The following is a 27759-nucleotide window of genomic DNA, read 5'->3' on the forward strand; positions in this document are numbered from 1 at the left end:
ACGTTCTTGTTTGCAGTAATCAATAATAGAAAGTAAAAATAAATGATATACCACACCAAAGCAGTCTTTATAGGCAGTCTTTATGCAAGATAATTATTTAAACACAACGATTAACCAGATAATAGGTATACAGGAGAATGACAGATAGTAAAATTAGTTTACACACGACTGTGGAATTTAAATAACGTAGGAAAGGATCTATTAGACATACTTTAACAAGACAGTAAAGACTAAAGTAGTTATTATCTATGGGAAACTAGAAAATTATTTAGAAAAAAAAATTCAATAAAGTCCATGTGAGACTAACTTTTACCTATGCCTTTCTGTAGGTACTCGGTACATTGAAACTTTTCTTACCTACCCTTTTGGATGCTTCAACTTTTCTTTCACGTGCTACTCGGTACTTCAACGTTTCTTAGCCTTCATTTGCGGTACTTTGATTTTTATGGTCCATGCTACGTGTACTTTGACTTTTCTTATCCCTGATACTCGATACTTCAACTTTTCTTAACCTTTCCTTTCAGTATAACTTTGACTTTTCTTACCACTCCCACTAAATATTTTAATTTTCCTTACGTCTCTTTTTTGGTACTTTAATCTTCTTAGCCTTGCCTTTCGGTACTTTAATTTAATTGCTGTTGCCAATTTGTTGCTTCACATCATCGATTACTTCTAAAGCCTCTGTAAAACAAGGTGCAAATGTATCAATATTAGTAGAATTAGGAGGAATAATGGTAACTTTTGGGACTCGGATACTGGGGTCGATTCGTGGCCAACGAAAGTTTCTGAGCCTTTTTTAGACCTTAAAAAATGGCAAACTGAATCGGTGTTTGAACTATACTCGTACGTATGGGTCTTTGGTACAATCAAGACTATTGAGATTTTCTTGTGACCAAGAATGTCACAGATGTCCTAGTGACCTAATGCAGCATAAAAAAAAAAACATTAAAATCATAAAATGTAGATAGAACTCGATTTTAAACATCGCGAAATTTTATGTTTGGAGTCTATGGTATTTTTTGGAATAGATATTTTTTTCCGCGAACATGAAAAAATATTCATTGCGTATTCTTTTTGACATATATACTTTTTCATACCTTGAAGGAGAGCTTGCTTGATTTCATCCTGACATTGGCCGATGATTTTTTCCAACTTCTGCGGAGCCGAAGTCGGGGGCTCACATTTTGAATACTTTCGTGGCTCCGCTGCTTTTGCCTGAATAACAAAATGAGCACATTAATTCTAATGAGACCTCCATTTGTTCTAATAAGACCTGCACTTACTGTTCCTATACTATTTGGTTAATTTTCTTATACATTTATTAAGGACTAGGGCTTCGATAAAATTGTAACTCACTCTGAAAAAGGGTCTCTGTAAAGGACCCATTTTGACCGATCGAGCCCCAAATGGTGTCATTGACAGATTTTTTTTTTTTCCTTTTTTTAAATCAATTTCCAAGTTGACTAAACTCCTACGGTTAGGTTTAAGGTTAGCCGATTTCGTTTTTTATACATAGAAACGTACCTAACCCATCCTTTAGAGCTGTTTGCCCCTGCAATCCCTCCACCTAAGCCTCAGGTTGGGCTCCTACACCTAAGCCTCAGGTTGGGCTCCTACACCTAAGCCTCAGGTTGGGCTCCTACACCTAAGCCTCAGGTTGGGCTCCTACACCTAAGCCTCAGGTTGGGCTCCTACACCTAAGCCTCAGGTTGGGCTCCTACACCTAAGCCTCAGGTTGGGCTCCTACACCTAAGCCTCAGGTTGGGCTCCTACACCTAAGCCTCAGGTTGGGCTCCTACACCTAAGCCTCAGGTTGGGCTCCTACACCTAAGCCTCAGGTTGGGCTCCTACACCTAAGCCTCAGGTTGGGCTCCTACACCTAAGCCTCAGGTTGGGCTCCTACACCTAAGCCTCAGGTTGGGCTTTGTGTGTATGAGACAATATGACAATTTCGTCTTAGATACAAATCAATTTTATACTGTCACGAAAAGATGAAATATTTGTATTTGTACATGAATTTTACCTTCTAGTGCAAATATTCCTCGACTTACCGGTGTTGGCTGGGGCCTGTGTTGAGTTTGACACAAAACTTGGCTTAAAAACACTAAACACACCAATATGGTAAACTGAGATTCCATTGATGAAAAATTATGCGTGGACTACCCACTATGAAAATAAAACAAAAAATATTAAAGTACCCAAAGGGTAAGCAAAAATGAATAGTACTAAATGATGATCACTAAACGGTTACTATTTTTTTTTTTTTTTTAAATAATAAAAAACACAAAATATTTACACCAAAGTACTGATCCACATACTGAGACTAGGTTCAAGATTATTCATTTCAGTAAGTTAGATATTGCTCTCTCTTCTTTTTTTATTCAAAGTGGGGAAACACTATGAAGTAATGCTGTAAGTAAAGTTCTGATGATAGCTCTGCTGATAACGCTCAAAAAACATTACAAACCTCTGTTGATGTTGTACAGAGAAATAGGAGATGCAGTAGTCACAGAAGATTTAAAGCCAGCAATTTAGCTACGTTTGACACACAATAATGGTTATGAAGTCATTTGATACATCTTTTCCCCAACAGGACATTGGAGGTTAAGCAACATGTCAATATCTGGATCATGGTCAATATCTGGACGGGAGGGCGGGGACTAAGTAGACACATCTTCACAACCATCCCTCATATAATATCTGGAAGCTCATCTTTCTACCCTCAGGCGATTTCATCTGCCTCTACTTCGTGGTGTCTTTCAGACGATTAGTGTGAGCCAAACTCGTTCATCCAGGAATCATATTTGGATAGATCGTGAGCGGTCACCGATTTCCGACACCTTGCGATGGCTTCCCGGAAATCCTTCTCGGTTACGGGAAGATCGATGTCTTCTTGTTTGATTTCCTTGATTTGAGCCGGTGTTTGTCCCATGATCTTTCTTCGGATGGACATCATTGCAGCGTCTCTGAAAGGGACAGGAAGGTTTTATTGTTCAGAGATGTTCCATCAAATCAAATGGACTACGACCCTTATTCAAAGTGGGGAAACACTATGAAGTAATGCTGTAAGTAAAGTTCTGATGATAGCTCTGCTGATAACGCTCAAAAAACATTTCGTGTGGTAAGGTCTACGCCACACGAAAGCAGTGTAGTTGAGTGGCAGAATCAATGGTGTCAAAGTCAGCGACAATATGCTCTATTCAATTTCACAGGCACAACCTACAACAAAGCGGAATTTTCTCTTTCAAGAAAACCATATTGCAGCCTCAACCGTCTCCGCATTCAACACGGCCGATGCAAATCTAGTTTATTTAAGTGGGGATTGGCTGATGATGAAATCTGCGATTGTGGCCATCCAAATCAAACAATGAATCATATTCTGAATGATTAGGTTAGGTACCTAAGTACTTACCTATAACTAAGTTAGAAAACATTGTTTAAAGTTACCTACTTAAGTAATGACTGGATTATGCGTGTACAGTAGTTAGGTACTGACTCTCAACTCGGAGGTGCTGGGTTCACATCCCGGCCAGAGCGGAAATTTTATAGTCTCTGAACAGAGGAGATCGTCTCAGTTTCCGAAAGTGAAATACTATTGATATCCTAGTAAAAGAAACAATACAAACCAACCAAATCCGTCTACCATCATAACATTTGAATGTCATAAAAAATTCCGTGTCTGTTCAAAGATCATAAAGATAATAAACCTATGTAAAGTATTTTTCAGGTTGATTTCTCTCTGATGTAAAAATTTGATGCGCTCGTAAAAGCACTTCCTGTTGAAGTAATTGGTCAAATCCCGGCCAGAGCGGAAATTTTATAACCAAACTAGTAACTAGTCTCTGAACAGGGGAGATCATCTCAGTTTCCGAAAGTGAAATACTATTGATATCCTAGTAAAAGAAACAATACAAGCCAACCAAATCCGCCTACCATCATAACATTTGAATGTCATAAAAAATTCCGTGTCTGTTCAAAGATCATAAAGATAATAATAAACCTATGTAAAGTATTTTTCAGGTTGATTTCTCTCTGATGTAAAAATTTGATGCGCTCGTAAAAGCACTTCCTGTTGAAGTAAAAAGGTCACTGGAACATTTATCCAATTCCAGGATAGGTTTACGAGTAGGTTTGCTTGTGCAATAAAATTCTGAAAAAGGTCAATTTTAAAAGGGTCAAAATAGTTGGGGACTGTTGTGGTATTAGGGACTTTTCAGTCTGGCAGTAACAATTTAAGAGGGTACTGATGTCTTCAGAGTTGTTGAAAGCTGGACCTTTGATTCTATGAAGTTCTATCAGCGATTCAGCACAGTTCTAGGACAAATTACTAGCAACTAGTGGTTTTCACCATTCAACGCCATTTTGCACTAACATATCAGAAAAAAACCCTGATTTTCTAAATCGTTCCCAAAATATGACAGTTTTAGTTGGACAAAGCTTTCCTTCCTACACGAATAGCATGGAATGTGCCGTTTTTCTTTGATTCTTTTGCTGACAAATCCCGCCCTCTAAAGCGAGAGCTGCCAGAATTGTACCCATTTTTTCCATTGCAAAACGGCCGCGCCGCTTGAGCGTGAGCCAAAGAGTTCTAGTTTTACATGATTTACGAATTCTACCGAACGAGAAACAGGATCAAGCGTAATGTACGATGTATCAAATATGAAGCATACATTACGTAACTGTCTTATACCATATAGTAAACCCGGTCATTAGGCAATGGTAAACGAGGTACGAGGTACAAGTATAGAAAGTTGACCTGGTGTTTAAGTCGGTATCTTCTGTAGATACTGGGTCAGACTGTGGGTTAGCGACCTGTTCAAAATAGTTGGGGACGTTGTGGTATTAGGGATCTTCAGAGTTGTTGAAGCTGGACCTTTGATTCTATGAAGTTCTATCAGCAATTCAGCACACTTCTAGGACAAATTACTAGTAACTAGTGGTTTTCACCATTCAACGCCATTTTCCACTAACATATCAGAAAAAAACCCTGATTTTCTAAACTGTTCCCAAAATATGACAGTTTTAGTTGGACAAAGCTTTCCTTCCTAAACGAATAGCATAGAATGTGCCGTTTTTCTTTGATTCTTTTGATGACAAATCCCGCCCCCTAAAGCGAGAGCTGCCAGAATTGTACCCATTTTTTCCATTGCAAAACGGCCGCGCCGCTTGAGCGTGAGCCAAACAGTTCTAGTTTTACATGATTTACGAGTTCTACCGAACGAGAAACAGGATCAAGCGTAATGTACGATGTATCAAATATGAAGCATTCATTACGTAACTGTCTTATACCATATAGTAAACCCGGTCATTAGGCAATGGTAAACGAGGTACAAGTATAGAAAGTTGACCTGGTGTTTAAGTCGGTATCTTCTGTAGATACTGGGTCAGACTGTGGGTTAGCGACCTGTTCGCAGATTTCATGGGACATATTTCCTTTAATAGCAGAAAACTTTTCATTAAAAAATCTGATAAATGTTAAGAAGTGAATCTAAAATTAAAAAAAAAAAATAATAATAATAATAAAAAAAATAGAATGTCAAAAAGTGTCTCCGAAAATTCCAAAATTTGGCTGAAGTATACAATAGCATAGATACTAATAAAGAGGACCGTTTCACTGATAAGTGGAAGGTTATCACTGGGCAAGATCAACGCCGCAGCGTTCTCTACCATCTAACCCTTAAAGCTCCATTATTATTATTATGTGGTTAAATTCTCAAATAATTGAGGACAAATCCTATGCTTCGCCTGGGATCGAACCCGCACCCTCCTGTATGAATAAGTAAATAAAGTTCTGCGTTCTTCTCTTGGGTACCCGCAGAACGAGGTTGTTTTATTGGGGTTTAAAAAACAAAGAAGAGCTTTATGAATTGGTCCCCTTCAAAATCACTTCTGAATCTGGGTGTGTCATGGACTTTAGAAACACCCTGTTTATTTACTTTACAGGCAGAAAAACTGGACCAATACCTAATGAATATAAATTATTGTGAATCATAAATTAGCATCTGAACATTTCTCATGCAAAGTTGTGCCTGATTAATTCGCGAGTTGAAAGATTTATTGGAAATAAATAAGAATAATAACTATACTACATACCTTTAAAATCACCTACCGTTGCGGCGTTGGTTATATTGTAATAATTATGGAGATTTTAGTCGCAGAGTCGCCTATCAGAAGACATCCATGTGACAATCTAATCTACCCAAATAAAAAAAAAAAAACAGCCTCAAGCTTTCAAAGGGTAGATGTTAGACCGGTTTAAGTTCGTGCTACTCGGTAATTCAACTTATCTTTCTCGTGCTACTCGGTACTTCAACTTATCTTTCACGTGCTACTCGGTACTTCAACTTATCTTTCACGTGCTACTCGGTACTTCAACTTATCTTTCACGTGCTACTCGGTACTTCAACTTATCTTTCTCGTGCTACTCGGTACTTTATTTTTTCTTTCACTAGCTACTCAGTACTTCAACTTTTCTTAGCCTTCATTTGCAGTACTTTGATTTTTATGGTCCCTGCTACTTGTGCTTTGACACTTTTCTTATCCCTGATACTCGATACTTCAACTTTTCTTAACCTTTCCTTTCAGTATAACTTTGATTCTTTCAGTAGAACAGTAAAATAGATTCTTTCAGTAGGACAGTAAAATATTTTAATTTTTCTTACGTCTGTTTTCGGTACCCACTTTTTTTACCCTTGTCATTAGGTACTTTAACTTTTCTTGTTTTTTCGGTACTTTAACTCACCCCCGCAACTCGCCTTTCCTCTCCGGAAAAGTTTTCCCTTTTCGTTCTCGTGTGAGGAGTGTTGTAAGCGTTGTTATTGCTGTTGCCAATTTGTTAAAAAAAGAAAGAAAAATAATAATAAAAAAAACAGCCTCAAGCTTTCAAAGGGTAGATGTTAGACCGGTTTAAGTTGTAGAATTCCGCCCCACCCTTTTCAATACATAAATACATCCATGCCTTATACTATTCAATCAAGTACCATTCCTTCTTTTACTACAGGTACATAATTATTATAACGTACGTCAACATGTAGTTTTACATTATCTATGTTGGTTTATGCACTTGTTATTATACGTCATTACATAATAGAAAAAGATACCTGTATCGTCTGACATGTAATACCGCCCCAATGCATCTAATCAGCTTTAGTTACAAGACTTTATTACTCTTATAAGGCTGATGTGGGCACCCGCGAAGGTCGAGATTATTAGACCCGTGAAGGTCATGAATGTCATGCTAGAACCTATTCTTCTTTCTCTTATTCTTTTGCTTATCGGACTTCGGAAAAATTATGGCGTAAACAGAAGAAAAACATTTTTTTCTTTCAAGAGGTTTGATAGAGGGAACTGTAACTGCTAATGTCTTATCGTCCTGAAAGCGAAGAGAGAAAGAAGACATGATAGGAGAAAGCCAGCTGTTCCGAGGACGGGACGTACCTTATCCGTTTAGGATAAAATCCGCCCCAGCTGGGGATCGAATCCGCGACCTAGGGCTTACAAAGAGGAGCTACCCTCTAAGATAACGAGGTGGCTAAGAAAAACCTTTAAAAATATTGCAATTATTGCAAAACCAACGTAATAATATCTGGGACGGACATCAAAATATTGCGATATGCTAAGTTCAAAGTTGTGATCTGGCTTTCAGGAACAGGCCACAGGCAAAAGATAAACTCCGTACGACATAGTAAAGTTGACATCTGGTCATGGTTTATTTAAAGAGGTAACAAGGTAATTCCTTATTGTACCTATTGAACATTAATTCTTGGGAATATCTAATACGAATAATTTAACTGATACCTATACTCGTAAGTTCATACTTCCATAGAAGTAGAATTCATAGTCTACATAAAGATAAATATAATTCCTTTTACTTTTATTATTCATAAATTTGATTTACTTGATCTGTTATTTCACCTATCTTTATCTCGTCATCCTAGATTACGAGTAGAATTATTATTCTTTATCTAATAGCTACATATAAATAGTCGGGTGGTCGGAGCAATTAATACCTGACTAGTTCCGAGATTAGTAGATCTTGCTCAGATTTGCTCTTGAAAGATATTATTTAATTAGAAGTTTGTTTACTAATAGCCGAGACCATATGAGTTTAAAATTAGTTTGTGATGCCGATGTCTGTCATAAATTCTGTTTACAGTCCCAAATTGACCAATTAGTTGCTTTAAAATACCGAAAACTTCAGTTAACTACCGTCATTCGACTAAGGTAAAAGTTTGGTACTTAGCTATCTTGAGTCATATTACCTAAAGACAAAATGCAAATCGTCGAGCTAAAAAGGACCTTCACTTCAAACTACGACCCCGGGACACGGAAAAAGGCGATGAAGAAGTAGAGAGAATTTCCATCAAAGAATCATCAAATCTTTACATTCATGGAGTAGGTGAGAGAGTGCAGGTAACAGTGTAATGATAAATCCCCAACAAGAGGGTTATACATACTTATGGGCTGATTTGCCTACGACCCCGGGACACGGAAAAAGGCGATGAAGAAGTAGAGAGAATTTCCATCAAAGAATCATCAAATCTTCACATTCATGGAGTAGGTGAGAGAGTGCAGGTAACAGTGTAATGATAAATCCCCAACAAGAGGGTTATACATACTTATGGGCTGATTTGAACATTTTCTTTGTACTTTAAATTCTGCCCTAGAAAATACAGAAAACCACTTGACTACCTACGGACTATTGAGAAAACCACTTTTCTGCTCATACCATAATATGTACTACGTTTACTACGACTAGTTTTCAAACCTTTTCTCAAGCAGGGACGGATCTAAATCTTACCGGGCAAGATTCGCAATATCCGAGCCTGTGTAACCTTCCAGCATTTTTGATATTTTGTGGAAATCCAGATTTACATCTATGACAACTCCTTCCAGACACAAAGTCAGTAGCTGATATCTGGCCCATTCTGAAACACAAACAAAAATAAAACAGCTAGCACGGTGAACTTGGATTTTGGACGTGGATGGTTCCACTACTCCAAATCAAGTTGAAAATTTAGCCAAGATCTGTCAACAAGGAAGGAAACTTTTGACAAGCTTCCAATGCTCAACACAATCAAAACTCCTGTTAATAGAGTTTTTGCAACCAAAATTAGCGTCCTTGACGTTACTTGACGAAAACTCGTTTCTGCGCAGGTGCACTTGTGCAGAAACGAGTTTTCGTCAAAAATGAAAGGGACGCTAATGTTGGTTGCAAAACTCTCTGACAGGACATGTTGCTATCTTACCATTAGGAAGAGGTATGTAAACGCGTTTCTCAAATCTCCTGCGAAAAGCCTCGTCAATGTCCCACGTACCTTTAAAATCACCTACCGTTGCGGCGTTGGCTATATTGTAATACCTAATTATGGAGATTTTAGTCACAGAGTCGCCTATCAGAAGCATCCATGTGACAATCTAATCTACCCAAGTAAAAAAAAAAAAAAAAAAAAAAAAAAAAAAAAACCCCAACCTTTAAAAGGAAAAAAAAAAATGTCCCACGGATGATTTGTAGCGGCCAGAATCATAATGATCTTGTCTTCGTACAGCGAAGAATTCAGTCCATCCATCTGGATCAGCAATTCGGCTTTGAATCTTCGTGAGGCCTCGTGTTCTGAGTCCGAACCTCGCATGGAACAGAGGGAATCTACCTCGTCGATGAAAATGGTGGATGGTGCGTAGCATCTGGCCTGAAACAAGGAATTCTGGAGTGTTGAGGTATTTATTTGTTAGTTTTATATTAGACATCCTATGTATTAACATTATTTCTATTTAAGGTATGTCCAGACATAGTCGACCGGCCGTCGATCGACGAGGTGAATCTATGTTGTCAAGGCAGTGTCGACTATTTGTGGACACACCTTTAGACAGAAAGTTTCATACCTAGCTGGGTAAAAAAAAAAATCGGTAAGCACGACTAAAAATTAGAATATCTACTTGAAGATTTAGAAAGAACTCTTACAGGCAAAAGACGAAGCCTCAAGGAGAATTTGAGCGTTGGCCCAGTACTATTGATCTCCATTAGGTAATTCTATTACTTCTTTTACGTTATATTCGAAACTATAGTCAACTGATAACCAACTATCGACCCCTAGATTACAAAACCATGTCTTAACCACCGGGTAGAAGCATGGGATCATCTATCAAGAGGCATAGAGTTGCATAAGAGAAGCCAGATTGATTTCCAAGTGAATTCAAGATAAGATATAGTGAAATATAGGAGGGAATAGTATCCAAGATCAAAGATATTAAGAAGTGATACAATAACGTTAAGATCTTTCACTGGATACTTGGGTCACTGGGTATCATAATTATAGGCAAACCAATGTCAAGTTTTCTGGTGCACCGAGCACCAAAATTTGTATACAGGGTGAGAAAACTTTTTGAACAAACTTGGAGATTCTAATTTTTTCAAGCACTACTACTTGGAAACCATCAGCCTCCGTGTCCGAAGTACATCGCAGTGACGAACGACTAAATAGTTTAATCACTGAGGTTAGTTTAGATTTGAACAAACTACTAAAATACCTACGGGTTTCTTTTTGACACACTTCTTGCCTGATAGGTGTCCTTTATACAAACCTATTATTTGCCTGTGTAGACCCTAGGAAAAAATTACTTGGACATTACTTGACCAACACTGTCGGGGATCACCCAAAATTTAAAATCCTTACTTCTCAATTTTAAATTGGGAAACTTATACCTATTATTTTCGTTCTTGTTTACTACAGTAAGTTATTTTGTAATCCCCATGAATTCAACCCTAAATCTTTATGTACCACTCGGTATAAACCTCAGACGAAACCTGCATCATCTAACCAGTCATTCGACAACCTGATATCATCATCCTTGTATTACTCCACATTTCACTTCAAGTAGACTTGAATTAGGTGCCTACAAGCCTACATTCGTCTCAGCTGAAGAACAAGGATATAAATAAATGATTTTTATCATTAAAAGTTATACAATTTGAAGTTATATCGGTCTGATGGATATTTGGGTACCAGCTTAAACGTTTTTTAGTCGTGGCTAAGTTTTAAGTCCCATTAACTATCTCGACAGCTATAATGGCTCATCTCAGTCTAAGTCAACGTCCTCAAATGATTTAAGAAGCTGTATAGTCACAGAATAACAGACAGAGAATAAATTCTATTCTATTCCTGTTTTAATCTATTCCACTTTTTAATTACGTAATTCCTGGTTTAATACCTATTTTAAATGTCATATTCTGCTCTTGGAGCAACTGTAACGTCCAATGCTATTAGCTATGGACAATTTAGGTCTATTATGTAGGTATGTACCTACATGTAATGGACTAGAATATAATAAATTATGTACCTTATTTATTCTGCCTGAATGACCCTCATGAGACTGACAAGTCCCTTTTTTCCCCCAGGTGAAGTGCGTGGCCACAACGGCGACCATAGACCATGGACCCTTGCCGAGACCATCCACCATCACGGAAAAAATACTCGGTCCACTTTCTTGATTTTCTGCGCGGGTTGGTGCTGTGGTCAAGGCTCCTTTGAGGACTCTTCTATTCATTTGCAGGATTTGTTTATTATAGGCGAAGGTCGTGGTCGGTTCTCCGTTAAGGACGCCTACTAAGTAGAAGGTTTTATTAGAATGCAGTCCAACTAGAAAGCTTACCATTTCAAACAAGAGTCTGACCAACTTCTCCGATTCGCCACGATATTTGGACGTCAAAGTTGATGAAGATACATTGAAGAAAGTTGTCCCACACTCTGTAGCCACGGCTTTCGCGAGCATGGTCTTTCCAGTCCCTGCAAAACATAAAAGTAAAATCGTTCAATGTACATCAGAGTTCAATTTTTACATCAAAGTTAATATTTTCAATCAAAATAGAAAAGCCCGCACTTTTATTTTTCACCATTACTAACTTAGATGTTCAATCTTTTTGAACATTTCGTCAGTAAGTGGAATAAGCTCCGAGCTTTCAAAAGCTGCCGGCAGATCAAAGCTTGGAAACACGTGTTGAGTACTCAGTTCAACGAGACTTCAGTTGCCATAGAAGCAAAGTACAAATAAAGTGTCTTCACCCTGTCTCGCAGGAAAAATTACCCAAGGGATTTCTTACTGCCCCTGCGACGGACCATTCACCTTTGGGGGGCAATGGCCTCTTCCACTCGACTTGACTGTAATCGATAGCAAACTTACCACCTTAACTAACAATACTAACTTGGACACGCGAGATAATAGATATGAGAACACGAAATCTGGTAAACCCCAATAGAGCGATGCAGGCCACAGTGGTGGACTGACAGTCAAGCAGGCACGGGTTCGAGTCCCGGGGGAAATGGTACTGAATTAGGAGTGTAACTTAAATTTGAAGAAAATAGTCTAATTTTATTTTAACTTTATTTCTCTCATCTACTAGTATCTTTGGGGAGGAGGGTGTTAAATTCAACCCAAGTAGTTCAGTAGGTTTTGGCCTGGCAGGCGAAAAGATAGGGGTTTGAATCCCAACCGAAGCAATTTCATTTGCAGGTATTTATTTAGGTACATATGGGAATTGGCCTGGCAGGCGAAAAGATAGGGGTTTGAATCCCAACCGAAGCAATTTCATTTGCAGGTATTTATTTAGGTACATATGGGAATTTCACAAACATAAATAAGGTTAGGTGATAGAGAATGCCTTTGGCATTAACCTCACTTACGCTCGCTGGCTCAAAATTCATCACCAAAACAACTGTGTAATCTCTTTTCGCGTGACTGAAAATCCCTTGAACTATTCCTGGAGATTTTTGACCACGTAACAGTAGATACCTACGTATAATGTCCAGGTAGCCAGGTACCTTCAGATGCCATAGAATATAAGAAAGTACGAATCTATTTATTTTATTGATGAAAATGCTGTTTTCTCGACTTTATGGCCGTTTTTTTTAGAGATCATGGCATATCTTATTTAAAAATAAATTGACCAATGGACGGCAAGTTGAGTTGTGTTATGGATAGTCTTTCTTCTTAATGCTGTCCAAATTACCAATATTATGTAGGTATTAGATATAATAAATTTTACTTTATAAGCTCTATGGGAAACTAGAAAATTATTTAGAAAAAAAAATTCAATAAAGTCCATGTGAGACTTTAACTTTTACCTATGCCTTTCTGTAGGTACTCGGTACATTGAAACTTTTCTTACCTACCCTTTTGGATGCTTCAACTTTTCTTTCACGTGCTACTCGGTACTTCAACGTTTCTTAGCCTTCATTTGCGGTACTTTGATTTTTATGGTCCATGCTACGTGTACTTTGACTTTTCTTATCCCTGATACTCGATACTTCAACTTTTCTTAACCTTTCCTTTCAGTATAACTTTGACTTTTCTTACCACTCCCACTAAATATTTTAATTTTCCTTACGTCTCTTTTTTGGTACTTTAATCTTCTTAGCCTTGCCTTTCGGTACTTTAATTTAACTTACCCCTGCCACTCGCCTTTCCTCTCCGGAAAAGTTTTCCCTTTTCGTTCTCGTGTGAGGAGTGTTGTAAGCGTTGTTATTGCTGTTGCCAATTTGTTGCTTCACATCATCGATTACTTCTAAAGCCTCTGTAAAACAAGGTGCAAATGTATCAATATTAGTAGAATTAGGAGGAATAATGGTAACTTTTGGGACTCGGATACTGGGGTCGATTCGTGGCCAACGAAAGTTTCTGAGCCTTTTTTAGACCTTAAAAAATGGCAAACTGAATCGGTGTTTGAACTATACTCGTACGTATGGGTCTTTGGTACAATCAAGACTATTGAGATTTTCTTGTGACCAAGAATGTCACAGATGTCCTAGTGACCTAATGTAGCATTAAAAAAAAAAAAACATTAAAATCATAAAATGTAGATAGAACTCGATTTTAAACATCGCGAAATTTTATGTTTGGAGTCTATGGTATTTTTTGGAATAGATATTTTTTTCCGCGAACATGAAAAAATATTCATTGCGTATTCTTTTTGACATATATACTTTTTCATACCTTGAAGGAGAGCTTGCTTGATTTCATCCTGACATTGGCCGATGATTTTTTCCAACTTCTGCGGAGCCGAAGTCGGGGGCTCACATTTTGAATACTTTCGTGGCTCCGCTGCTTTTGCCTGAATAACAAAATGAGCACATTAATTCTAATGAGACCTCCACTAATTAGAAGTTTGTTTACTAATAGCCGAGACCATATGAGTTTAAAATTAGTTTGTGGTGCCGATGTCTGTCATAAATTCAGTTTACAGTCCCAAATTGACCAATTAGTTGCTTTAAAAGACCGAAAACTTCAGTTAACTACCGTCATTCGACTAAGGTAAAAGTTTGGTACTTAGCTATCTTGAGTCATATTACCTAAAGACAAAATGCAAATCGTCGAGCTAAAAAGGACCTTCACTTCAATCGATCAATATTGACTGTTCTCTGATCATAATTGGTATGAGGACACCAACTTGAATTCAAACACCTGCATATGACATTAATATCTTCACTAACATGACTTCAAGGATACTAATAACTTCACCTATATATCTGTGCTAGGGGTCGCAAATCCCGCACGTTTCCAATCCCGCGGGATCCCGCGCGGGATTTGGCCAATCCCGCGGGATCCAGCGCGGGATCCCAAGACCTCCATTTGTTCTAATAAGACCTGCACTTACTGTTCCTATACTAAGTATTTGGTTAATTTTCTTATACATTTATTAAGGACTAGGGCTTCAATAAAATTGTAACTCACTCTGAAAAAGGGTCTCTGTAAAGGACCCATTTTGACCGATCGAGCCCCAAATGGTGTCATTGACCCTATATCAGTGCGTATAATAAAATTCAGATACAAGCGGCTGTAAATTCCGTATGGCATCTTCCATGAACGTTGACAATTGATGTGGGAACATTAATGTGGTTTTAGTCATGGAATTGACTAATTTAATTAACCTTTTGCGTACAGAATCAATTTCACCAGAATCGCTCTTACGGTAGGATTCATGTCCCACATGAAACTCAAGCGTTGTTGTGAGACATTGGCTTCATAAAACTGCCATACTGTCAAATAACTAAAATGTTAAGAACATTAATCAGTGCCTTTCAATTTCAAGTGAACAAAATAATACTACTTTGAGAATTTTCTGTATTAATTCAATCAATACATTCAGCTAGTAATTTCACAAAATGTACAAACCTCTGTCGATGTTGTACAGAGAAATAGGAGATGCAGTAGTCACAGAAGATTTAAAGCCAGCAATTTAGCTACGTTTGATACACAATAATGGTTATGAAGTCATTTGATACATCTTTTCCCCAACAGGACATTGGAGGTTAAGCAACATGTCAATATCTGGATCATGGCCAGTCCCTGGTGGTCCCACCATGAGAATGCCTTTCCAGGGCCTCCTTATTCCCTGAAATTCAATAAATAGGTATTTTTTTTTTTTTATTATTATTTATTTCACAAAATTCATTAGTAATATACCTACGTCGGTACTTAAAAGTCCTAACAAAGTAAGAGTAATTGCTAAGACATTGGCTTCATAAAACTGCCATACTGTCAAATAACCAAAATGTTAAGAACATTAATCAGCGCCTTTCAATTTCAAGTGAACAAAATAATACTACTTTGAGAATTTTCTGTATTAATTCAATCAATACATTCAGCTAGTAATTTCACAATAGAAGTGAATCGTGCAAGTCAATTACCTTTAACCTAGGTCAAACAAATGGTAAATACTAAATGAATGGTAAATACTCAAGTGCTTGTCACTGCAGGAATGTGTCATTATTAGCACAAATATCCGTCAAAGTTTCCAAGTGATTGGATAATAGATGTAATTTTCTTGCCTCGAATATAATTGCATGCATTTTATCAGTCAATAACGAGGGGATTTACCTTGAAAAACTCTGGCATTATAGTTGGAAGCACCATAGCTTCTTGTAGAATTGCTTTTGCTTCTGTAAGTCCGGCGACTTTGTTCCACTGAACGTTGGGATTGTTTTGCAGAATGTCTTTCTCTAGAGTTTCAATGAGAGAGGGTTCGAATCCAGTCGAATAAAATATCTTCTCACGGATGTCTTGTCGGAAAACGCCATCTTTTTCGTTAGCTTCGTGTGAGACGGAATTTTCGCTTGCATTAGCGGCTATGATTTTCTTTACAGCTGGTTTGAAGCCTAGTTTTCTCTCCTTTTTCGTAGAAGATGCAGACGTGTTTGATCCGAAAGATCGAGTGGTTTTCTTCAGGGTAGTAGGATGTGAGCATGATCTGTAATGCAAGAAAAGTAATCTGTGTACAGATGTGCCTACATATTCGATAGAAAACCTACAATCTTCTTCTTCTTTTTCGCCTTTTCCCGTGTTTGGACGGGGTCGGTGTTTTTAATTAGCCCTCAATCAGCCCTAGGGTGATCGTTTTTGGGCTGACATTTGGTTTTGACTATAAAATTTTACGAGCGGATGCCCTTCGCACTCAACCTTTGCTAATTCTTTAGAAAGGGTTCTATCTTGTCCTGTCGTCCTGTCCTGAGTCCAAAGAAATTAAAAAAAAAAAAATCAAAATAAATTACCTTGATCTGGATGGAATTATTGCAGGCAGAGTAGGTTGGATTTCGGGATCTCGCTTTCGTAACGAGTTGATCCATCGATCGGCTATCGAATCCGGTTCTTTGTTGGCTGATGGCTTCTTTTCTTCTTGGTAGGTAGCTGGTGCGGAAGGTACGTAGTTGAAGTGCTTACATTGACGTGGAGGATCGTTGCTTACAACTTCTGTGGAAATGAAAGACGGAGGCTTCATTTTAGGAGCTGTTTGACTGATTCACACAAAGCGGTCGCAATTTTGGGCCCTGAACAGATACTGTTTTTGAGTTCTACTATACACTGAACCATTAGTTTGCATGCCTCTTCGTTTGTTCAACGGTAACCAACTTTTGAACGCTTTTTTCAATTTTGATAAAAAATTTCAACAGGAATTTGGCGTAATTTTCCAACAGAGATTGGGGGAGGGAGGAATTTTCTCATTGGATTTTGGACCCATAATAGGGCCTTGTAGTGCTCGGTACGGTTCCCTTTCACATGAGTTCTACAATGAACATCTTGGCTTCACTGAACATTTTTTTAAGAGGTTTGATAGAGGGAACTGTAACTGCTAAGGTCTTATCGTCCCGAAATCGAAGAGAAAAGGAAGACAGGATAGGAGAAAGCCAGCCGTTCCGATAACGAACATTATCTGTCCAGGATAAAATCCACCCCGGGTGGGAATTGAACCCACGGCCTAGCGCTCACAAGGTAGACGCGTTACCAACCAAGCTAACTAAGCTGGCACTGAACAGTCTTACCTTGAGACTTGGCGCGATACAACATTTGTGGCGTCACATGCTGCTGTTTGCTCTGTTGTCGACGCGTATTGTTCGCGTTCATACGCACAGGTCGACGCGTTGTCGTGATTTTCGTGAAGGAAAACGGCGAGAACGAGTCTAAAATGAGCGAGTCCATTAGCCGCGCCATGTGGTTGAGTCCGGGATTCGGGGAAGCCGTGCTGTAATAGAATGGAAGACGCGAAAACGTCAAGTCCATTTTTTGGTCGACTTTTATAAAGCCTTTGACTCTTTAGAATAGTGTTTTTTTTTCAATTCAATTCATTCATTTTTATTATTTAATAAAATAACAGATATACAAAGGTGTTTTTCCGAAGTCAATACTGACTTCTAAGAAAAACGATTTATTCTTTCTACGCTGAATGAATAGCTTTTCAAAACAATTCTTACAGTTATAGTTATACCTATTCTTACGATTTTAGTTAAAGCGAATATTTCTTGTGAAAGTTTCAGAGATTTAGTTAAACTACCATTGTAAGGCATATCTTAAACTACTTTGAAAGTTACTACTTTGAAAAAATATTGGACTTTGTGAGCAAAGTAGTTGAAGAAGAAGGGACTACTTTGAAAAGTGCCAATTATGTTGTCAAAATTTGAAGTAGAAGAAACTGCAATTTTAATAAACGCCTCGTAAAAACTCCAAAAAATACATTAAAAATGTCAACACTATGTTTCCCACACAATGCAACGTTACTTTTCTTTGTAGATATAGAAATTCATATTGATCGTCATATCACTTATTTTATTGGTAGAAGTTCACAATATTATTATTTTACAAGTAAAATAAACTCGGAAGTAAACAAACAGGCAAAAAATAAATTTACTGTTAAGATTGTGTTTGCCAAGAATAAATTTTCAGTAGGAACCCACCTAAAAGGAGTAGGTATGTTCGAGTATTTCTTTAATACCCTTTTTCTTCTTCTGCTTCTTGTCTATTTATAAGCTATCCAATTATTGAAAGTCAGTTTGTGTAAGTCAACCTTTCGACAACGTTTGAAATCCACTTCATATACCTATCTATGATAACATTGTATTCTTCGATGATATGTGGTGTAAGAATTCGTAACCATCTGAACGAAAATATTAAAATAGAAAAGTTAGAATATACTTTTTTATAGTTATATACTTGCATAAATTAGTCATAGGCACGAACCCAGTTTTTGTGTACCTAAAAGAAATGACCGACTTCAGCCAATGAAAACACAGTTGCATGTCGAAGTTATTGATTCTATGACTTTTAACTATGCTAACCCACTATTGTAAAGGATACGTATTCTTTTCTTTGCTTACAATTCCATCATGGGGAAATGCAATAAACTATAAGGTGTTGTAGAACATCCATGTTCTACGAAAAAAATATGTGAACAATATTATTTTTTTTAAAGTTCTAAAAAATGCGTAGCAAAATGTAATCATGTGAAAATAAGAGCCTTTATCAGCTCTTGTACTTTTCCATTTATTTTTTTAGCAGTTTTTCATTGCTGTAAAATAATGTTTACATTGAAATTTATAAAATAATACTGTGTAACCAACCAATTGTGTTCTCTTCAGGTAATTATAACCTAAAACTTATCTTTAGCTATTATTTATTTTTTTAACATTTAGTTGTTTTTATTTTAGGAGGAACCATTAAAGGACCTAATCCTAATTAAGTAAATTAAGATCTAAATATATTTCGTGGTTGTCTAATTTTCATTGCATTTTCTAGGCATATCTCATATGCTCTCAAGCCTCGTGGGTATTAGGTACCTACTTATTGAAAATTTGACCTCGTGTGAACTTGAAAATTGTTTTGTTATAGGTAATGTGGGTGTAGATACACTTCGACAGCTTTGACAGTAAACAGACAGCGAACATTTTAAGGAAAGCAGGGCCGATAAGCAATCTCTAATATCTTTTTTTTTTTCTTCTTCTTCTTCTTCTTCTTCTAAATTTGTAGTGTGTAATCTCTTTTCGCGTAACTGAAAATCCCTTGAAATATTCCTGGAGATTTTTGACCACGTAACAGTAGATACCTACGTATAATCTCCAGGTACCTTCAGATGCCATAGAATATAAGAAAGTACGAATCTATATTTATTGATGAAAATGCTGTTTTCTCGACTTTATGGCCGTTTTTTTTTTAGAGATCATGGTATATCTTATTTGAAAATAAATTGACTAATGTACGGCAAGTTGAATTGTGTTATGGATAGTCTTTCTTCTTAATGCTGTCCAAATTACCAATATTATGTAGGTATTAGATATAATAAATTTTACTTTATAAGCCTGAGATATCCAATTCAATTCACTCCTAGTCCTATTTTCTAGAAAGTGGAACACGACCAAAAAGTTCACCTTTCAAATTGCCTCCCACTCCGTCCCAAATTGTGTCCCTGTAATTATGCCGAAGTTGTAGACAGCTATCATGACCGGCTTGTAACGGCCGGCCGTTTAAAATATTGAGGAATTTGTCACTTTTTTTAATTTCTTTTTCCACTACTGTCTGTTTTTCCCTAATAGAATTTTCATTACAATATGTAGTTCAGCTTTTTCCCTTTAAATAATGAAAAAAATAATTATGTTGTTTGTTGCTTACGAATGCAAGGGAATTAGCTATTGGGCCATTTTCCTAGAGGAAATAAATTATAATTATAAAAATAAATAAATACTGATACCTACATAATGGAATGTAAAAAATACTTCACCTTTTGCATTACTGATGTCATATTTCATTAATCAACCATAGGCCTTCCCGAATGCGAGTGAGTTCCGAATACAAGTGAATGAGTTGAAATAATCGAGGTTCTACTGTAAATAAATAAAATCCTGGTAAAATTAATTAACTAAAAGAATAGTCTTACCTCAAGGTGGGTAGAAAGGAATACGTACTCCTTTCAAAATAACAGTCGTCGTGGTCATCATTCCCCATGACTGTTTTCTAGTCAAGTGAAAGAAAACTACTGGTCACTCGAAACTTAAAAGCTAGACTGACCTCTTTTGAAAATTTCGAGAGCTCACGAGTGGTTTATATTTATTTTTTAGAATAATTGTTGTACCTTACTTTCTAAAAAATGCTTCTTTCACACGACATCGGGCTGTAATTTCCTCGTTTCGTGTGATAACTACAATTTTGTTTTTTGTTAACGGGTATGGATTGACCAGTCTGGAAAGTCGAAATACATGGACAATGCAAAGGGGTCAAAAATGAAAGTACTCGTATACCATTCAGCTTGACTGTAAATTACCTTTCGGTCTACAATTTCATGTTGACTTTATTGTTGGTCCCATTTTTTTGGACGTTTACAGATTTACAATCTCAGAAATCCATGTTCAGGTGATTGGTCAAAATTCTTTTGTGGCCAACATGAAGTAGTGTTTCTTACATCAACATAATGTCAACATGAGTCAGGAAAAAACCCTGGATTTGTATTTCATTTCATTGTACGAGTATTTTGTACAATGAAATTGCAGGTGTACAATACATGTCCATACATATTTTGAACTTAATGGGTCTGCATTGTGAGTAACAAACGTACAACCCCAGGAACAGAAGTTATGTAATGTAAATGCAGTTTCTTTGTGTTATTATATCACAACTTTGGTGCTCACTGCAGCATTGTAGGATTTTCCCAATATGTCAATAATCCTAAAATCCAATGTTTACCTACCATGCTGGCACCGGTCGCTATGCGCATTTATAAGTCATAGCTACTCATTTCCCTCACGAGGCTAAGTGGGCCCCGCAACAGCCAGTCACGGAATCAATCATTTGCATGATACAAATTTCTTGACCCCGCCGTGAATCGAACCCGGGTCTCCCGCGTGCAAGGCGAGCGCAGTGACCACTACGCCATGGGAGCTGACTGGAACAGAAGTTATAGGGATTTTATTACTAACATCTTTTTTTTTTCATAACTTTTTGATAAAAATATGTTTATGGTGGTAAAGTTTTGCTTGTCTCTTTGGCCGAAGGATCAAGAGTGCAGATGTCCCGGAATTTTTAAGAAAATTGGTGGAGATGCCTCAACTACCAACTCTGAAAATCTGAACCTAGACATGATGAAGGATATAATTATGATAAAAGTAATATTAGGCATCACTTACGAGTACCTACCTACCTAATTATTGAAATTTACTGTTAAGATTGTGTTTGCCAAGAATTTTCAGTAGGAACCCACCTAAAAGGAGTAGGTATGTTCGAGTATTTCTTTAATAACTTTTTTCTTCTTGTTTATTTATAAGCTATCCAAATATTGAAAGTCAGTTTGTGTAAGTCAACCTTTCGACAACGTTTGAAATCCAGTTCATATACCTATCTATGATAACATTGTATTCTTCGATGATATGTGGTGTAAGAATTCGTAACCATCTGAACGAAAATATTAAAATAGAGGAAAGAGTAAAACAGATAAGCGTGGTAGTTCTGAACCATCTAAGGAAGATATACAAAAACTGGAAAAACAAATCGTCAGACTTTTTAGTAATAATTCCAAGGAAGATTCAGCAAAGTATTTATCGGAGAGTGAATATAATAACTTGGTTCTTCCAAACATTCATTCAAATGAATATACCAGAGTGTGTTACTCGTCAGATAGTGTGAAACATGAAGATCAAGAACTACAAGAGGCCATTTTGAAATTGCAGAATGGAGAAAAAATAGTTAGGAAAACGGAGACTCAGAAATTCGACGTGGAGGATATTCATCAAGATAATGGAGATGATAACAATGAAGAGTATTTAATTTGCTTCAATGACAACGAGGAGATCAGTTCATACCTATTGCAAAGTTTAAATGACAAATATTCAAAAGCTTTAACACCGAGATCAAGTTCAGATTATTATTTCAGCTCCTATGGCACCACAATCACAGATAGAACAATATCTACTATACAGTCATCTTCCTCCTACAGAGAAGATGTGAGAATGAGAAATAGAGATCAAGAATTTGATGATAGAGTGAATCTTCCAAGAAGTCCAAGATTGTTTCCTTTAGTAATAGACGCAGAGAGTTTGTTGTCAGAACCACTGCAAAGCGGCTATATTCCAAACAAGCAAATGAAATTGATAAGTGTTCATTTCCTAGATTCCGATTCAGATAATAATGGTACTAATAAGAGTATTGCTATAACAGATCACTCGTATCTACTCCAACCTACGTATGAGACAAAAGAAGATGTTGTTATTTTTGAGCTGGATAGCGAAAGTGTTGAACAAGTCAATTCTTCAGTACAAGAAAATTATAATAATCTTTCAAAAAACTCTTTGATTTCAGAAATCAAACATGAACCTGATAACAAACATATTGTGGACAGTTTTTTATTCAATCAACCAACGTCATCTGTGATATCTCATAAGAAACCATTGGAACGAGAGGAAAAGAAGAACGGAAGTAAAGGCATGGATTACAAAAGCTGTTCCTGTACCTCTGCCATTAGTAACATAGTGCCACAACCATACCGTGATTCAAATTATAATACCCCAGTAGTCTCCAGATTATCTTCACTGCCAAAATCATATTCCATGCTAGTCAATGCATCCAGTAAATATGAAGACTATTCAAGTGATTCTAGTGATGATGAAGTTAGTAATCCAGACAGTTTGGACGAAATGTCCTCTAAACACAGAACCTGTTACAATAAACACGATGAGAAAATTGTAAGAGGTGACACATCATTAGTTTTAGATCGGCGGCCAAGAAAGAAAAGCTGTTCCTTCTCACCTTATTTTATAACTCTCAATGGAGATGAAATTTATAGTTTGCATCATATGAAATACAAATTACCTGAGGAAATAAAGAAAAAACTCATGAATAGAGAAAGAAAACTTAGAAAGCACAGTCGAGAAAAGTGCAAGCATTGTTCCAAAGCGAGCCTACTAAAGAAAATAATTCGCAAAAAACAACAATTGAAATCAAAACAGCAACAGAAATTAGCGGCTGAAAGTAGTTTGGGCTTATCAAACGAGAAAAAAGTCTGTTCAAAAAGCTATTGTGGACACAAAGATAAAACTGAAAGTAAAAAACAAGTAGTAAAAAAATCTCAGGAATCCTTTGAAAGACATACTTGTAGTAATACCATCGTAGTCCATGAAATTCAGAGCAATCAACTTGGGTCCCATCAAAAAAAGAAATATGATTCCGAAAACTCTAAATGTCTCAAAACATTACGTCCTAGTGATGATAGTGATAACGGCCATAAATCTACTCAAAATGTTAGAAAACAATCTACTCAAACTCAAAGAGAATACATTATGGATAATCGAAAGACCAAACTAATCAGAAATGATTTCACACAAACATCCATAGAAGAAAGCAAGGCTATCACTGAAAATTTGGAAAGAAGTGCTATAAAACCAACACGATCTGTAGAACATGGTTCGAGAGTTGATGAAGCTCACAAATGGGATAATTCAAAAGTTCGGACTGAAAAGAAGGTCCCAATGAGAAATAGTTCTTCAAGCACGAGTTATAAACCTGAAGAAAGAGAATCTCCTGAGAGAAAAGACTGTTATTGTCAGTCTAAAAGTGATTCTAAAACAAAAGTTAATGATTATGCTCAAACCGATTTGGAGAAACCTGTTCAAACCACCTCCAAAACTATATCGGATAAATCTAAAAAAGCGGACGATGAATTGGATAAAGCAATAATGTACATACTTCTAGATGGGTTGATGCAAGGCGAGAAAGAAAATGCCGAAAAAGAGATTAAAAAATCTATAGCGATTCAAGTTAAATCTCCAGAAATGAAGAAATGTGCTATGCATCCAGAGGTAGAGACAAATAGACGTCCAAGTAACAAGTACGCGAGAAAATTTGACATCATTCCTGAAGAAGAATCAGGTCTCATGAACACTAGAGACGTATACGGGAGCCCATTAGACTACAATGATAAGGCACAACCAATAGTTCCTCAAAAAGAAAAACCTTCCCAGAATATTGAAAACGTTGTAGAAGGACGCAAGATAGAACAATGTCGTTGTATAGAAGATATTGATACAAGGGAAGAATTGAATAAAGAAGTTGCAAAATTCGAAGACTATTTGGCCAATAAGAAGAAGAGCCAGTTTTACTCTGTTGAAGAATGTCATCCCGAACTGCCAGAAATACCACAAGAGAACTTTGAACCCAGAAAGTTTTCCAGTGTCAGCAACGTATCAATAGAATCCATAGACATGATCAACACAAGTTGTAGAAGACATAGTAAATCAAATGGAAGCAATCCTACCGTGCTGAACTATAAGAGAGCCATGATGGTGGGAACCTTCACTCCTTTCAACCAACAAGAAGAAGGATCCAAAGGGAAAAAGGCTCTCACTGTGGGAGAGCAAGAGGAGCTTTTATCAAAGGGGTGGATCAATTTCTATTTGCTGAAAGGAGGAGATAGCCACGAGTACGAATTCTTCTCCGATGCTGAGGATGGTATGTTTAATACTTTAGTTAGATCGGATAACTACCTATGTGTAGGAATGTTTTAAAACTGTATAAGAGCAATGAAAAAGGTAGAGAAAGATACTCCATATTTTCCTCATTAAAAGGTTTCAAAATTTAGTCTTGGTTAATCCTTTACTAGGGTTAAGACAAAATTAAGCTTTTATTTCCTAAAGTCATACCTATTCTCTTCTCTTTCAGATTGTACGTTCATGCCTCATTTCGAAATGAACGAATTCATTCTAAAAGAAAAGGACACTCCTGTTGAATCGTTCAATGTCGAAGTCAAATCCAAACCTGAACCTGTACTTCCACTAATTCCCACTAAGAGTAAACCGAGCCAGGAAAAGAAACCGACCAAAGCAACAAAAAGAGGGCCAGGAAAAGAAACCGACCAAGCAACAAAAAGAGGGCGCATTGCCAAAATTGAACGTTAACCAAAAAAGCATGGCTTCAAACCCTCCCGAGAATGGCTCACAAGAATTGTGCTTCTTGGAAAATTCGGAAAACATTCCCCATGAACCCAAAACGACGAACGGGTTCAGTAACGTTCCTGATAGTCGGAGAACCAAGGCGACAATCTGTTAAACCACAGAAAGTTGAGGAACGCTACCATGGAATCTACGGACATCATGGAACAAAAATAAGATCATTGACACCTTTGCTGAAACTGAAGGCTAAGGATCCTGTGGACCAATTTCCAAAGAGCTTGGTACTCCAGGTTGATTCGTTTGTGGTCCGCGTCCCTGTTTCGAGGATTTTTGATCACACAAGGAATTGGACCCAATAGGTTAGTATATCTAAGCCTTGATATCCTCACTTTCCTACAAATATATATTCACTCTAAAGCTGTGTCAAACAACTTAGTCAACCTCATCGATCGACGAGTGAAGAGGTTGCATCTATGTTCTCGAGGCAGCGTACGGTTTCAGTTGACGTCTATCAACCATCGATCGACGGAGTAGACTACGTGTGGGCGCAGCTTTAGGGTTCCTGGTCACTCTGGTCAGTCTGTGGACTTTTCTATAATAAAGTTTTGAGACATTTTCCTTGAAATCCATCCACTGTTATACCGATTAACACACCTGTTGCTAACAATCCTGATTCTTATCCTGCACTTACGTAGTCTTTTTTCACTCCATTGTTTTCCAGTGAAAGATTATGATTGTTCCATTCGGACCGTCAGTTCAATCAGCGTCCATTCAGAATCCGATGAGTCTCAAAAACAGATCGTTCGCAAATCCAGTAAACCCGAAAGAGAAAGGTCGTTCCAGCCTCAAACTTCAGCAAAACCTTGTTCAGGTAAATCAAAGATGCCTTTTTTTAATTAAAGATAATAAAGTGTTCATAAAAAAAGCTCTAATAATAACTTAAACTTATGTAGCTCTATCTAGCAAAAGCTGTAATAACAAAAACCTTTGAACACTATGGTTTAAATTTCAACATAATCCTTTTCCTCTCTTTTACAGAGCATAATTGGAAAGTCACCGTAGCGTCAGAGAAGGGCACCAACAAGCAATCAAGCCCAAATATTGAGCTTCATCTCTCTATGAATTCATCCGAACAGTCCAGAGAACGGAGATCGAATCCCAGACAGACCAACAAAATGAACTTGTCCCTGACGCTGAAAAACTTCTGTGGAGGTAGGTATCTAGGGTTTACTTTTCCTGGGTCTACACCTACAGCTTCACTTTAGTCAGATGTTGGACGTGTTTTAGTCTCTGCGTAGATGTCGAATTCCACTCAAATTTTATCCTGGAGAATTGGTTTAGTTTTAACATTAAATTTAAGGGTCATATGAAAATTGAGGCCTTGATTCTTGATTTTTTAAGTTAAGTCATAAGTGTAATCTCAGATTTGGAAAGATGGTCAATGGTTACTTGGTTAGTATTGGGGATTTCTTTTTATCGCCAACTATTAACAACCCTTCATCTTTTCAAATCTAATTTGCATTTAGAGTCAAAATTCATTTACCTATGATATAATGACCTTGAGTTGCAATGGGAAAGTTATATGACTTCTTGACTTATCTAAGAGGCATTTAAAATTTGAGACCATTTTTCCTGGTCCTGTTCAAATATAAAACACATTCACAATAAATTGGATCTTTTTATCTTTTTCTCCCAAATATCATCGAGCAAATCGAATTATCGAACAAATGAACCTAGTAATAATTTTAATTGTGGAAAAACTAGTTTGCCATTTTTATAAACACGATGTGGGACATTGAAAAATTGAAAACAGTTGAAACGTTTCAAGTTCTAGGTACAAGTGTCTGAAAACTCTGTAGATCGTCTGGGAAATTGGGACTCACAAGTTTGATCCTGGATAACGGACTGTTAATGCCGTTTTCCTGCAGTTCGGACCGACTGGTTTGACCACACTAGAGTCACTAGACAAAAGAGTAGATAGATAAGCTTTTAGATGATCAATGCAAGCCTGGTCTCAATTTAGGACAAAAATAGAGCATGTCTTTTTAGATATTTTTTTTTCTTTTTTTTTTTTCAATATTAATAATTAAAGGTAAAAGTAATTTCCAGTCATGTGTAAAAATAAAAAGTATTTTTAAAATGTCATTCACTTTGGGACACAGCTTAACACGAAATTCCAACACATTCCCCTCTTAGATTTTGACAATTTTGTATTTTGCACTCATCCGTAGCAAAACTTCCGTCAAATTAAAATGGAATTTAGATTAGGTATGCCTACATACTGTCAGTAGGTAGGTATCAGGAAATACTTACGTACATAGGTACCTAGTTTTATTAGACATTTAGACGCACGATCAAAGATTCTTTTTTCTTCCATCTAGAATTCTAGACTAATATGTACTCGTAATATGGTACTATTTTGTATTTTAATAGTCTTTTTAGTCTAGAGTTTAACGTGTCTAGAATCAACATCAACCAATTGTACTATTCAAGTGTTCAATTTTATTTCAGATTCATGGATTCCTCGTCCTCCGCATCTTCCGAACGTCGCCACTCTGTTCCTGAAACATAT

General features: G+C 37.0%; 2 protein-coding genes across 2 annotated transcripts; both read right to left on the reverse strand.

Moving 5' to 3' along the window:
- Positions 1–628: 628 nt before the first annotated feature.
- Positions 629–2260, reverse strand: LOC103509439. The gene is made up of 3 exons (XM_008474057.3): positions 2052–2260; positions 1098–1215; positions 629–681 (listed from the first exon to the last, which is right to left on the reverse strand). Exons 1-3 carry the CDS (start codon positions 2136–2138, stop codon positions 629–631), a joined length of 258 nt encoding a protein of 85 aa, XP_008472279.1. The 5' UTR covers positions 2139–2260.
- Positions 2261–2700: 440 nt separating this feature from the next.
- Positions 2701–17478, reverse strand: LOC103509440 (katanin p60 ATPase-containing subunit A-like 1). The gene is made up of 9 exons (XM_008474058.3): positions 17310–17478; positions 16542–16740; positions 15871–16240; positions 15334–15385; positions 11650–11783; positions 9495–9689; positions 9249–9306; positions 8801–8927; positions 2701–2966 (listed from the first exon to the last, which is right to left on the reverse strand). Exons 1-9 carry the CDS (start codon positions 17476–17478, stop codon positions 2768–2770), a joined length of 1503 nt encoding a protein of 500 aa, XP_008472280.1. The 3' UTR covers positions 2701–2767.
- Positions 17479–27759: the final 10281 nt, after the last annotated feature.

Source organism: Diaphorina citri, unplaced genomic scaffold (assembly GCF_000475195.1).
Source record: "Diaphorina citri unplaced genomic scaffold, Diaci psyllid genome assembly version 1.1 scaffold498, whole genome shotgun sequence".
Classification (NCBI taxonomy): Eukaryota; Metazoa; Arthropoda; class Insecta; order Hemiptera; family Psyllidae; genus Diaphorina; species Diaphorina citri.